Source organism: Miscanthus floridulus, chromosome 10 (assembly GCF_019320115.1).
Source record: "Miscanthus floridulus cultivar M001 chromosome 10, ASM1932011v1, whole genome shotgun sequence".
NCBI classification, from domain to species: Eukaryota; Viridiplantae; Streptophyta; class Magnoliopsida; order Poales; family Poaceae; genus Miscanthus; species Miscanthus floridulus.
Window position 1 is genome coordinate 7,714,550 of NC_089589.1, and position 15,041 is coordinate 7,729,590.

Consider the following 15,041-nt stretch of genomic DNA (forward strand, 5'->3'; position numbering starts at 1 on the left):
ACACATGGTGGTTTATGTACTTCAGCTGATGCCACAACGCCACCAAGGACATCAGCAGATCAAGTGGTAGATGGACTTACTAAAGTACTAAGGATCCCCAATTGATCAGACTCATGAAAAAACTACAGGCCATGCCACTGTTGGCACAGTGACGAAAACAAATGCCGGACACCATCGGCTAAGTTTGACGTATGTATCGAAGATACAAAGATACTCATTAGCTCAGAATGCAAAGATTAGGCTAATAGTTGATTGGGCATTTTATCAAGCAACATTGATTGGTGCAAGTTCTATAAGATAGCTTCAGAAAGATTCTTTAGTTCTTGGCCCTTGTCGAGGATCTCTTGATAGATAGCAACTAGTTACTTCGACAAGTCAGCATCTTCTACCAAGACAATGATAGATCAATACCTGCTCAAGAGCCGATGCATTAAACCTTCATCGACTCCTGGTATAAGAACCCAAAAGAAACAAGTCACCAACCAGGAAATTGGAATATATATATACAACATTGATGATCTGGTGATCAAAAAGAATATAAAATATATCGTGAAAGTTGTTGGGACATCGGCCTATGAAACAATCGATATAGTCAGCTATGTAGGAAGATACAAGGCAAGATCAGGATGTACGAGTCCCATACAAGGCGAAAGCGGCCACCCCTGGTGACTTCTTCTCCAGCTTCCTCGCCAAGCCAGATGTCACCAACAATACAATCAGCTCATCACAGGAGCCAACGTCGAGAAGATCCTAGAGATGAACATGCCCAGCGTCTCAATCCCCCGCATCGACTATGCATCAATGGGGGGGGGGGCTGTCAGGCCTGAACTCATGCACGTCGATTCTCCAAATATTTGAGTCATGGTGGATGAAGAGTGCGGGTAGATCCAAGATCACGCCAGCAGTTCCTCAGGTTCTCCAGCAAACTTCCTATGGAATCAGATCGGAACAGGAGAAGACTCTATTGACATGGTCATATACATCTAGAATCAGCTTATGACAGAAGTAAATTCATCGGCTATGGACGCATCTAACTATAGGTGTTTTTGAAGGTTCATTTTACAAGGGTAAAACAGCTGATGATTATATTCTAGAATAATGATATTGGCTTGGAAGATCATGGATAAATTCTATCGACTCATCAGCTCGCATGAAATCCTAAGTGGCCTCCAGGTTGCCTATCGGCCTGCATAAAATGAGTATAGCTCATCGGCTGTAAAAACTAAATAGCTGATGGAGTATTAGCTAAATGGAGTTATTTTATTGAGAAACTAATAGCCAATGAAGCATGGTCACGTAACAAAGTTCGAAAGGAGAATGATGTGGACCCCGAGCAGATCATTAGCCGTGTCAGATGAACAAGAGTGCGAAGGAAAAGATCCACAGCTACATTGGATGGGAAAAGGAAAGAGCTTATGAACCATGGCAGTTCATTGGCCTCCTGCCATGGTTCAATCCACTGCGACACAACATCACGGAGAACAAGGCCAGCGATGGACGGTCCAATCAACAAGGTAGACAGATCCACCGGGTTGTTCCTAAAGTGCAGGTACGAGATCATGAAGTGGCTAGACACATCTATGGCGTACCAGTGATGGCGTGAACAACACGTCGACGCTGATGAAGATAGACATCAACATCGCAGTGAACGACACGATGGATACGGCTCCGAGTGCGTCGGACATCATACCGACGAATTCGGGTTGAGCATGATCTTGAGTACCATGTTTGCCAACTACGGCGAGGATGAATGAGAAGCGTTGGTGCAGTACAAAGGATGTCGCACGACCTCAACCAGGCTACCGCCAATCCCGACTCCTTCGGCGACGACAACCAGGACCACCACGAGCTATCAGAGCTCGACAAGCAGGTCATAAAGTACACCGAGGTAGTCAGGTCCAGGGAGCTACACACGTTCAAGGTGCACGACAAATTCATCGTCAAGCTAAAAAACTTTAACTTATGACAGTCGATGGCACGCATGTCAATAAAAGCCGATGAGGTCTTTTACTACAAGTAGCCAAGAATCAAGAGTCCAGATATATAGAGATCGGCTGGGGGCCAGTACTGGCTCAGTTTCCACTTCAAGTGATGCATCAGGTGATGAAGCCATTTGGCCTGGCAGACACGACGTGGCCGACTCAAGTAGAGCTACCGACAGCAAAGGTACGTCAGCAGTGGACGACTGTGTGTGACGTGAAGAGCTCGGATACGTAGATAGTGTTTTGAATGCACAATCGGCTATGTAGAGCCGATGCAGCCACAATCGACTAAATTTGCTATTGAAACAAAAAAAGGAAGGGATCAGAGTGCAAACAGGAATCTACCGAGGACTATCACATATGCAAGTATTGATATGATGGCCGAGAATCAGGACTCCAAATATATTGTGACACGGGATGCATATATGAAGAAATAAATAAAAGGAAAGTTTGCATGTGTGCGTCTACAAAAAGAGGTGGAGTCCGAACTCAGGTTTTTTGCAGGTCAGGTTTGCATGCTGTTATAAATGGCTGATAGGTTAAGGAAATATTTCTTCAAATTACCCCATCGTCGGCCGAGTGATTTTGAGCAATAACCATCGGCCGAAAGTTATTATCAACATACAAAAAATCGGCTCCGAGTATTGAAAGGTTCTTAGAGTTTGTTGAAATATTGTGGTAGCCAAGAACAAAGGTATCAAGTCAATAGCCGATAAGATGCTCAGAGTATATCATTGTTATGCCAACCGATGCAAGCAAGAGAAGATCAAATTAATAATGATTATTCTAATATATGGAGATCGGCTATTTTTATATTGGCTTACTATTCATGGATGCATACATGACATGGATTAATTGAGATCAACTATTTTACATACGCATGAAGGCGTTTTACTGTCAGTGGCCTTTATTGAAAAGCAGACCAAGAAGCAAGGAATTGTTGTTTCTTTAAGTTTCCATGCGAGGAAGGCCTTGTCGATGACGCATCGACTCTCCAAGCTGACAAAGACCAATCACCTCTCTTGAGATAGAATCGGCTGTTGGTTCAAGACCTTACCCTTCAAACTGACGGAGTCTGCAGCCGATCAATAAGGGTGTAAGACTAGTGAGATATTAGTTTTCTGGTACAACAGTGGAATTTCAAGAATAATCACATAGAGCCAACGAGGATCAACATAGCCGATGACCGTCGCTAGTTCGATTGTCGAGGTCACATTGAGTTTCCTCCATGGGTTATTGTCATCGGCTGTTTAACCCAGTATATTTTTCGATAAGAAGGAAAAGTCATCATGGGAGGTTGTATTAGAGATACGGAAAATGTTGACAACCTGACAGCTGATAGGAGACCATCGATTGAAAATTATTATCGACATGCAGAAGACGGTGGAGATTAGCTATCGATAAGGATATTAGGACAAGGTCATCTGGCTTGATTACTTCATCGTCGTCGCCGAGGACACCATTGTCATTTAGGAGGTCGGATCACCAGAGCGAGGACTAGTGATGGCTGCCGATGCCCTATGTCCTGGACGCCATCTTCCAATGAAGTAGAATCGGCTGCCCCCAAGCCTATGAACCATTTGTTCCCCAATAGTGGATAAACAAGCATGAGGACCCGGTGTATCACGTCATGCTAGGCGCCGACAAGTTCTCACTGGAATTCTTGCTTGACACGCTCAACATCTCGTCGGAGCACGACTTGCTGGCAATGGCCAACCGGGTAGAGACTGCTATGTACGTGTGGCGACGCAAGGTTAGTGGCAGCAGCAATAAGTTACCGTGGAACAAGATCAAGGAACTCACGGCTGACGGCGATGACAAGGAACTGATGCTGGCAAACAAGGTTGTAGACCTCCTCCTCTACATCGACTATATTCTCTCGTGGAGGCATAACCGATGGATGAGCAAAGGACGTAGAAGAGTCTGGGCCATAACACGACAAATGCTGCTCATTGTTGTCCACACGGAGTCTCGTTGATATGGCGAGTGACCTCAACTGTGCCGTGTCCGACGCATCCACGTCCTTCTCGGAGCAGTGCAGCAGAGTCGACATCAGCAGACTGTTCGAGCCGACTGCCACAGTGGTCAAGCTCCTCGGCCGATCCTCGGCATTTACCGCTGCGCCCTTCAAACGGCTTAGCATGAAGCCCCACGCCAACATGACCGACCGCCGCTCCATTGGTGAGGACATGTCCGACGACAACAAAGGCGTCTGCACTGCCATGATGTACCTACAGCATGCTCAGCGGCCAACGCAGGAAGCCACTTGGCCAGCCCTGACCTTTGTTGCAGTTTGTGGCTTCGGCAAGCGAATTTTTCGCAGTGCTCTTTCTGTGTTCTCAACTTGATCTGATTGCGGGACTTCTAAAACTGACAATCGCCTTACTAAAAGTCAGAAGCAGTAAATGAAAGATTGCTTGCAATCGGCTCAGAATTGGAAGATCAAGACATCAAGCCGATAGAGCCCTTTATGTAGTGCATGCAAGTCAGATTTCCATGCATATATATACACGATGTACGTGGGCACAAAAAGGATGAGTCAGATCTTGGAAGTACGTGCGGTCATGCCATATCGTATGTTTGATTGAGAAGGCAGAGATCATAAGACTGACGAAGTCAAGCTGATATATACATGCTAGGAGAAAGTTCGAGCAAAGGCATTCATCGGTTCAAAGCGGAGGTACGCATATTCTTTATTTCATGCTTTTCCTGTCACTTGTGAACAATCTATCATAGGAAAAGCATGCTATCTAAATAGTTGATGAATGAGATATAGTATGATGAAAGAAACCTTGCTTATTTTTGCAAAGTACTTGGGAAATTTTCTTACAAAAATTCAAAATCAATAGCTTGTCTCCTTAATGATGTTGAATTTCCTACCAGAGCCATATATTAGTCTCATTAAAAACCTTCCACATAAGCTTCTTGCTCTGTGTTGAGTTTTGTCAAGTCTTGTTGACCCTTGTTGAGAGATTTATCATGTTCCCAAGATCAAGATCACGTACACGTCACATATATGTGCTGTTTCTATACTGGAAGTACGCAAAAACAAGTTTTTCATCCATCTCAAAATGTTCTGCTCCTACACTGAGAGAAGACAAAAATATGTTAGGTTCTATTATAATAAATGCTCCAAGTTCTTGATAATATTTCTCTAAAAAATTTGACTATCCAAATTTGTGAGCTACCAACTGGCCTTCGGCTATTTGCCTTTTGTTGCTGTGTTATCAAACCCTGAGGTGTATGGCCCATTTTATCCCGATAAAAAGATGCATGGTATTTATTCATTTTTTTATTTTCTTCATTCCCCTCATTCTTTTATCTAATAGTTACAGTAGGAGATCAACTCCTAACACAATCACTATTACTCTTATCTGTAGAAGAGAGAACCGTCACTTATTGTATTTTTAACCTCCTTTTAAAAAAAACATTTGCCCTTTGGCTCTAAATACTACTCTGGATCATCTGGAGTGGTATAGCATTATTCTGTTTCAGAAGGTGAGACAGAAGCTGCTCTCTGCATGATGGATGTTTGCTTTTTTGTTCTTTTCCTTAACTGTGTTCTGTTCTTTATCAGATTTGTATCACGTTGCGGCTTCCTCTGCTCTCCATGGGGACTTGTTGTTTTGTTATGCATTTTATTACCAATTATATATTGGATTTACAAAGTCTCTCTATTAACTCTTGTATATCACCTTCCAATCTCTGAAGCCTTCTCTGGACCCCTTTGTTGCCTAGGTAACTCACAATTTTCAACTTTTGGAATAATTATAGGTCTGAATATATTAGATCGCTCCTGGTAAAGCAAAAAGGGGCTAAGAAGAATGGCAGGTAACTGAACATGCAATTTCCTGCTACTGCTTCAGTTTTCAATTTCAGAGAACAACATGCTCTATCAATTGGTAAGCTGATCCATTCTTCTTAGTTGCTTTTATGAAACCGTGAGATTTTATTAAAAAGAAAAGCCAAAAACTGTACAAAGAGAGGACAACAAAAATAAAAACCACCCAAGAGGCTGAGGGAGCCACTGGTCAGCTAAGAACTAAGAAAAGGAGTCAAAGGAGGAAAGCAGAGCGCTTGTCTTCAGACATTCTAAGAGCTTGAAGTTTAGCCTCATCAAAGAAGGAGCATTTCCAGGAGGAGAAGGAGGGCCGTCCTCTGTCAAATATAAAGTTATTTCGCTGCTTCCATATGTGCCAGCAGCAATGATGAAGGTCACCATGAAGAAGGGATTTTGGTATTGCTGCTTCGACTGCATCATCATTTGGAAGAAATCACTTTGAAAGTTCCCGTGCATATTCAAGTGTTGCCAGCAAGCCTTACTGCATGGACAGCTGAAGAAGAGGTGGAAAGCAGTTTACTCAATATTCTGATTGCAGAGAATGCAGTTATAGTTATTGCCCTCCAACTTGTGCTTTTTTCCTTTTAAGAAGGTTCCTTGTGTTTAGCCTATCCATAATCATGAGCCAGGAGAAGACTTTAAGTTTGTTACTGGATTTTGAGTCCCAAATCCACAGAAAAGGAGCAGGGGGCTGAACATTTCTGTAGGAGAAATTATAGAATTTAGAAGATGTATGCTGCTTCCCCAAATATAGTGCCAAGAGTCTTTTGTATCTTGTTGAACCTGTATATTTTTTAATGTAATCTTGCATTCTTTGATATTCTTGATAAGCTTGTTCAGACAGAGGAATCTAGCCCCTTCAATTAAATCCTCGTATCAATCTCATCCATTTGTCATTGGTATTTCCCACAGGCAGTGTTCACGCCTTTCATTATGGCATTGACATCACCACCCCCAAAACCTTTATCTTAATGTTAGTGAATTTTTAAGGAATCCATATGTGCATATCCTTTCAGATATGCTGACAGAGGAAATTAGATTGCGCAGGAGTCAGCTGGTCAGTCACCATTAGTATAGCATTATTAAGTTAAACTCTGGATCATGTTGTTCTTGAAAATATTTGAAAGGTCTACGCCTGGATCCTTGTGCAATATCTCTTATGATAACTACATGAAAATAGCTGGCCGTTTAATTTTCTTTAAAAGGTGCAAAGTTTTTTTTTATGTTGGTTGACAGGGATACTGCTGTTAATATATTGGAATTTTCTAATGTTGTTGTTTTGATTGCTTCTCTCAGGTGTGCAAATTGCTTTTTTTGTCATTAAGCAATACAAAATTTGTATATAAGGTGTATTGATATGAGTTGGTGAAAGGATAGGTTCACCAGAGGAAATGTCCAGAGGATGTACAAAGTCTTCCTATACAATGTATAGGTTCGTTAGAGGTTTCCCCCTCGATCAGTTTGCTCTTGTCAAATTTTCTTAGTGGTAACTTATATGTGATGTATTTTTAAGTTCGTTAGAGCCAAACAATAAGTGATAACTTAAAAACACATAGGAGTTTGGAGAACCCCTGAATCTGTAAAAACAATTGATGATTGAAGGATGGTCGGTCACTATTTCATATTTGCAGTAAAATAGAATACTCTGTTTTAGGGGAACTTTGTATTTTGTTAATGCCCTTGAGTTCAGCTAAAATTTGTACCCTACATATGTAGCTTCATTAGCGACTCCGCTGCAAATACGTGTCCATGAGCTTTAATTTATCATGGATTAGGCCAGTGACAAGGGTTCTGATGGCCACAAGAGTATCTGTGAGGTCACACTGGCAGAGCTAGGTGTATATGTATTTGTGCATGTGAAATAGGGTGGATGGGGATCTAAACACCAGGCACACTAAATGGCGAACGTCCATTGGAATTGAATCTAGCGAACGAATTTCCGACATGCATCCCTTTACATTTTTAGAAAAAAAATAATAATTCCACCCCTTTCCTATTATAGATGGCGCAGCGTGCTCATTCTCTTTTGGCTGCTCACGCTCACCCCTTGCATGCTGACGCCAGCGCTGACATAGGCGAAAAAAGCAAAACATTTTTTTTTCAAATTGCTTTAACATCTAAACAGTGTATCCGTTTTTAATTCCGTTTACGTAACGAGACAAACAAAACAAGACCCCACTTACGTATGTTTCAATGATTTTTTTTCTAGTAGCAATTTATGTGTACCGACTTATAACATATAACTTATAACGTATAACTTATGCGAAAAACTTAAAAACTGAAGTTACGAAACATAACTTATTTACAAAAAAGTTATTAAACATTAACTTATAACTTGTGCCAAAACTTACGAACACAAAAGTTATTAACCCACAAAAGAACGAATTAACTTATAACTTATATCAAAACTTAGAAATACAAAAGTAATGAAAACACAACTTATGTACAAAAGTAATCAAACAAAACTTATGTTTATAAGTTACTCTATATAACTTTTGTACATAAGTTATTCAATACAACTTATGTGCGTAAGTTGTAAGTTATAAGTTAATATACATAAATTGTTATTAGAAAAAAATTCTTCAAAATATATGCAAGTGGAATCTAGTTTTATTTGCCTCATCGCGTAGAACAAGGGGTGCGGGCGGAATTAAAAACTGAACAACCGTTCAAAAGTTATAGCAATTTGGAATAAATGTTTTGTTTTTTTTTAAACTACGTCAGCGGGCGCTCCAACATTGTGTCGGCGAAGAATCGTTCGCTGGTTTGGTTTTGAGCGAACGTCCGCGAAAGTGGATTTAGGATCTAATCACCGCGGATGGCATTGACACAACTTCACAATGGATGAAGGACTCCAGCGGCTCAAACCTCACCCATTAGCTTGACAAGTTCACTGTGGACTTGAACGTAAAGCAGTACGATTTTACTGATGTAGTTCCTGTAGCTTGACAAGTTTCATACAGATGCAGACATACAGCACGATTTTACTGATGTAGTAGTAGTAACTAGGCGTCCTTCCCGGCATCGAAGAGATCGGTTGTTCCCAGACGTCAGGGCTGACTGTCCACCGCCGGCGTTGGCTGCCCCTGCCCAGCTGCATGCAAACATCGTCCGCAATCGGTCAGCCGAAAAACAGAGGAAGAGAGCAGCAGCAGGGGCAGAGGACACTTACCGAAGCAGATCTAGAGCAGCTGCGGTGGCAGGACGACGCCGCAGGCGATGGGCAAGTACAGCATGCGGACAGGATCAATTGGCTTGCGCAGTACCTTGTTCACGCCGCCGTGGATGACCGGGCACAGGCAGCGCAGCATGTGGTCGCCGCGTCCGGCAGCCGGCGCGGCGCTGGACGTGCGGAGGAACGCCGCGAGGGCGGAGCAGCATGCGCTGGTGGGCATCGGCGTGTCCGTCTGGTTCCCCGTGACGAACTCCCCGCAGGCCGTCAGTGGCGCCAGAGGCGCCACGCAGTCGATGTTGGCGCCGCTGTCGGCGCCGGCGTTGCTGCCGCCCCTGCCCGGAACCGGCAACGGCCGTGGCACGGGCCAGCCGGGGAACGGGCGCGGCGGCTGCGGCTGCGGCTGCTTCGGGGCCGGGCAGGTGCAGGGCGGGCACCGGCCTCGTGGAGGCGGCACCGGCGGCGCCGGCACTGGAACGCAGTCGTCGCCGCCAACCGTCAGCGCTTCCTCCGGGCCGAAGGTGCGGTTGCAACGACGCGGCGGTGGTGGCGGCGGTGGCTGCACGGGCTGCACCGGTTGTACCGGCGCCGTCGGTGTTTGTGGCGTCTCCCGGTGGTGATGGAAACGGCGATGGCGACGGTACTGGAGCTCTTCGGTGGCCCCCGCTTCACCGCCGGCGGTGGCCAGTGGTTGATGCTGCAGCAGCAGCAGCACTACTACCGTCGTCAGAAGTCCGCGACTTGCCATGCTCCGATCTTCAAGCTTCAATTACGCTGGCGGCCGGCGAACTTGGACTGGTTGCTTCCTGGCTGCCCTTTGCAGCTTGCTGCTCTGTCTATTTATGATTCCTCGGCGGCGGCCGGCGCGCTGCGGGCGCACAAAGATCACCTCCCAGGCATGCACAGCACAACCGTCCGACGTCTTTCTCCTTCGATCCAAGCGGGGGCTTGAGTCTCGTCGGGCAAAGATTCGTGATCCCGTACAGTCGGCGGGCAAAGACTGTGCCATCCCATAATACTAATAATATATATCTGCCGGTAGTGTAAATTTGAAAATGTGTATTAGCCCATGAGCGCCATTTCTTTGTGCGATTGTAGCACTTCACCAGGTTACATTACACGTTTATGCCAGGGCGTTGCTATGAGCACTAGAATCCTACATTGCCAGAACACAAACCACCCAAATCACTTGACACAAATCATATGGAGCTCCAAACATTAAAAAAAAACTGCATTAGAAGTAGTTCTCAAGCACAAGACTTCACGTTTGAACAACTACCGTAATTGGTTCCCGTTGCAGAGCATACATACCCTGCTAATACGATACAGAAAAAGAATCAAGGCACACCATAGACCTGTTCTGGTTAACCATGTTAGTGGTGATCTCTCCAGCTCAGCCGTTGGGCCGAGCTGGGCCTTGACCTGCCCTGATCGGGGGCGCCCAACCCTACATGGTTGGTGGCCCCCCATCACACTGCGCTATATATAGAGGTGGGGCTGGCAGCTCGAGTCACGAGGTTCACCGTGAACAGCCACAGTCGCCCCACCGATATTAACCCTAGTCCGATCTAGAGGGTGCGCAGCCAATGACGGAGACTCGAGTGGCAAGGTCGAGGTGTCTCGGTGGACGATTGCAGTCCTCTGGGCGCTGCACTTTTTCTTGGTCGCGGCTGCAGCAGTGCAGCTTCTTCGATTCTCGGCCACGTTTAGTTACTCGCACAAAATTTTAAACCTTATCCCATCAAATGTTCTATACATTAAATAAATATAGACTAAAAAATAACTAATTACATAGATTGCGACTACTTTGCGAGACGAATTTTTTAATCCTAATTAGTCCATTTGCGTGTTCGGCTGGCCTTAAACGGCTGGCTGGTTCAGTCGGAGCAGTATTTTTCTCTCACAGAATTTCAGCTGCTATAGTGTTTTCCAGCTGCTGCAGTGCGCATTTAAGGCCAGCCGAACACTCTCCATGATTTGACAATAAAGTGCTATAGTAACACATGTGCTAATGACGAATTAATTAAGCTTAATATATTCTTCTCGCGGTTTACCGACAGATTCTGTAATTTGTTTTTTATTAACCAAACACCCCATGCGATACCTCCATGTGACACCCGACGTGACACCGAACAGAGTGTAGCTGAACACACGTAGAACATGGCGCGTGAGGTTGCCAAGAAGGAAGAGGCATCTAGCCGACAAATGGTGTCAAGTATTTGAGTCTGCAATGCAAGCATGAAGGCGTCCAGTTACCAGTTTCCTGTTGAATGCAGGAAGTTTGCTCTGCAACACCACCATCTGAGTGGTAGTCTTGTACAAAATTTGAACATGTAAAACGATCTAGCGGGCCGCTTTGGGCCAGGAAATAACAAATCAGGTGGGGTTTATTCCCCCGGTTGACCTTCAAACAATGTTTCTTTTCTGAACTTTGTGTCTTGGTAAGATCATTGCTATGTTTCTTCCTGTGTAAGATGGCGCAACAAATAGGCAGTGTTTTTTGTATCGTCGAAGAAGTACATTCCCTGTGTAGCCTGTTATTTTGGTTTAGTTTTGTGTACTACCAGGAGAATGAGATAGATATGATGGGAAATGGAAATTATGCTTGAATGGATGTGTATGGGCCATAGCCTTGCCCCATCACATGAATTGCCTTTGAACAATTTTCCTGCGAGTGGATGGCTGACTTTCACAAGTGAGTTAGCAGTCTAAAACACACACTATGTGACAGTGTTCTCTGGCTGAAATGTTGTGAGAGAAAAACACTGTTCCAGCTGAAAAAAGAAGCCGAACAAGCCAAGTTTGAGACCAGCCAAACGAGGCCTTTGTTTCTCTATTTTGCTTGCTAATAATGTCAATCCGGACGCCTAGCTGGTTGTTCTCATCAGTCCTTGCCTCTACAATGCGGTGAGCAATGTCGTCACAACAGAACAGAACATCTCTGCGTTGGCAGTGCCATCAGTTGCAACCTAGTACCTGTAAATATATTACAGATGAATAATGCATGAGCTCTTTATTTTAAAATGATACAGTGCAGAATGTGAGAGGGTCTATTATGTTTGGTGGATAACTTACTTGAACTGGAAACCATCGCAATTGTAAATGCTGGCATCGGTATCAATTTCCATCTAGAGGGCATGGTTTACCACATCTTTTGCAGGATGGGTATCACCACAAACCTATCGTAATAACTAATAAGCAAGTCATAGCAGCAGTGCATTCAGTCGAAAATAAAGTAATTAGGCATGCTGTAGCTTCTCACTTCTCCTTTGTTGTCCTTGCACTTCATGCCCGAAGAGCAGCAACCTCAAGATCATAGGCAAACTCGTCAAATCCATCCAATCAACAAGTAGGGAACAATTCACAAGCTTCTGGATAAGATCTCATGTTCGCGCTTGCAGCTTGCATCATGCGTTCATGCCCTATTTAGACGTAACGAAAATATATACACTTGTAAAGTGTTTACATTTGTATTTTGATGTGAACAAGAAAACCAATCAATAACTATCCGCTCTTGTAAAATGTTGTTTGGAAGCACAGTATCAGACTACCTCACTGGCTCACTGCCTCGCCGTGCCCGCAGGCAGTGCAGTCGCAGGCAACGTCCAGGACAAGCACCTGCATCTGCATGTCCCACCACGTTCCAGTGCACATAGCAGAATGCTCTTTTTTCAGGTCAGTCTAAAATTACGAGTTCTGAACACGAAGTTGAAAGAAGAAAAAAAAATTGAGCTGCTGCTGACTGCAGTATAATTCAGTGCTCTGAGTTCTTGAGCTAAAAAGGAAATCCCTGCATGATTCTAAGGGACAGTTCCAAATGTTTGAGTGAGTGATAGAATAAGGCAAGGAAAATATAAATATGAGGCACTTGTAACCTTGCAGTGTCATCACAATTCACAAGTTCAGAACAACAAGCTGAAAAAAAAGGGTGAACAGTTACTGACTACCCTACGTATAGTGGCTTATAAGCCAAATGAAAAAGGGCGACTAGTTCCAAATGTTTTGAGTGAGTAATAGAATCATAAACGCAAATCAAACAAATGGATATCTGAATTAGCATATCATACTACAAACTTAACAGATGTTCAGTTACAAGGCCATAATTAGAATTTGTAATCGATTTGGAGTAAAATGGTATTAAACTCAAACATATTGTCTTTGTGTATCCATGATCACTTCAGCTAGGGAGTCACTTTGTACTCCTAAATAGATACTTCAGCCTTGCAAGATCTTGACATGGTTTGCCACTAACCTGCAATAGTGCAATGTGGAGTAATAAGATTTGAGTGAGAAGCATTCTTACAAACTACCAAGAAATAATCACTGAAGTTGGTGATGACCTCTGCTTCGATTGGTCTATGGGGATGGGTCACTCCCCGTCCCCGAACTCTGTGGGAAGTTGGTGGGGGAAGGACGCCCAGCTGCAGCAGCAATCCATGCATCGCGTCAGATCAGATGAAAAACTGGGAAACCGAGACAAGAGCAGAGGACCACTCACTGAAGCAAACGTACAAAACCTGCGGCGGGAGGATGACGCCGCAGGCGATGGGCAGGTACATCATGCGGACGGGGTCAACGGGTTTGTGCAACACCTTGTTCACGTCGCCGAGGATGACCGGGCACAGGCAGCGTAGCATGTGGTCCCCTCCTCCGGCAGCCGCCGCGGCGCTGGACGTGCGCAGGAACGCCGCGAGGGCGGAGCAGCATTCGCTGGTGGGCGTCGGCGTCTCCGTCTCGTTCCCCGTCACGAAGTCACCGCAGGCCGTCAGTGGCGCCAGAGGCGCCACGCAGTCGTAGCCGGCGCCGGCGTTGCTGCCGCCGCCCCTGCCCGGAACCGGCAACGGCCGTGGCACGGGCCAGCCGGGGAACGGGCGCGGCGGCTGCGGCTGCGGTGGCCTCGGGCAGGTGCACGGCGGGCACCGCAGGCCGCGGGGAGGCGGCACTGGCGGAGACGGCGATGGCACCGGCACGCAGACGTCCCCGCTCGCCGTGAGAGACTCTTCGGGGGCGAACGTGTGGTTGCAGTACGGCGGTGGTGGGGGCGGCGGGTGGACGGGCTGCACGGGCGCCGTGGGTGTCTGGGGCGCGTTCCGGTGCCGGAATCCTCGATGCCGCCGGTAGCGCAGGTCGTCGACAGCAGCGTCATCTTCGGCAGCGCCCAGTGGCTGCTGCTGAAACAGCAGCAGCAGCATTGTTGTGGTCAGAAGCGCAGCGCTCACTCCAACTTTGGCCATAGCGCAGCGGTGAGGTTGCGCCTGCTGTGTTGGATGGCGGTGAGGTTTTGCTGCATCTGCATGTGTGTGTTCTATATAGCTAGGGATTGAAGACGGAGACGCTGAGCAGGTGACAAAGAGCACACATGAAGATTACTTACATCCGCTTCGTTGCGTTGTAGGTAGGGGATTGGTAATTCTGTACTAGAGTAGAGTATTGAGAAAGAGATTGCAGAGTTCTAGAAGAGCATGATAAAAAAAAGGACATTTATGTGCTTTGAGATTGTAGACTGGCACGTACATGTTGGTTTGGGGATGAAGAAGGTCCTTTATAAGACGGGCATGCAGGTCCGAGTCCATCCATCCCTGGTCCGTGCATGGCGCACAATCTTCTCTATCGGATACGTGTCCATCCATCGCGCGCGCAGCTTCACTCCAGCCCAATGGTACAGGCCCACGTGCTTGGCGTCGCTGGGCGGTCTAGGCCGATATAGCAGGCCGGGCCCCCAAACATTGCCAAAGAGGGCGTTAGTATCTCAACTCAAGTAAAAGTAAAACAACGATTAGGTCTAGATCTATATTGTCGGCGATTAGGAATCCAGTTGGTGAATGATGAAAACGATGGTATATAAAAGATAGGTAATGCTACTGTTAACACGCGTCCGGAAGGCCGAAGGCCTCACTTCGTCCACTCACTGCTTATGCGCCGCTCGCCTAAAAAAACAAAATCAACTTCCGCACGCCACATTCTGCTTCGCTCCTGCCCTTACCCCTTCCGCGCTCGTCAGCCCCTGCCGTAGCGCACCAACGCCCGGCGTCCTCACCCACCGAGA

General features: G+C 45.7%; 1 protein-coding gene and 1 pseudogene across 1 annotated transcript; both read right to left on the reverse strand.

Moving 5' to 3' along the window:
• Nucleotides 1-8,873: 8,873 nt before the first annotated feature.
• On the reverse strand, nucleotides 8,874-9,743 carry LOC136487931 (uncharacterized; annotated as a pseudogene).
• Nucleotides 9,744-13,154: 3,411 nt separating this feature from the next.
• LOC136487932 (uncharacterized) lies at nucleotides 13,155-14,229 on the reverse strand. Its single transcript, XM_066485018.1, has 3 exons — nucleotides 13,494-14,229; nucleotides 13,336-13,416; nucleotides 13,155-13,247 (listed from the first exon to the last, which is right to left on the reverse strand). The coding sequence occupies exons 1-2, from the start codon at nucleotides 14,227-14,229 to the stop codon at nucleotides 13,352-13,354; spliced, it is 801 nt and encodes a 266-aa protein (XP_066341115.1). The 3' UTR covers nucleotides 13,155-13,247; nucleotides 13,336-13,351.
• Nucleotides 14,230-15,041: the final 812 nt, after the last annotated feature.

Coding starts and splice junctions, on each gene's coding strand:
- LOC136487932 (XM_066485018.1), bottom strand. CDS start 14,229: ATGGCCAAAGTTGGAGTGAGCGCTGCGCTTCTGACCACAACAATGCTG. Junction 13,417..13,493: donor GGTTTTGTACGTTTGCTTCA/GTGAGTGGTCCT, acceptor TTGCTGCTGCAG/CTGGGCGTCCTTCCCCCACC.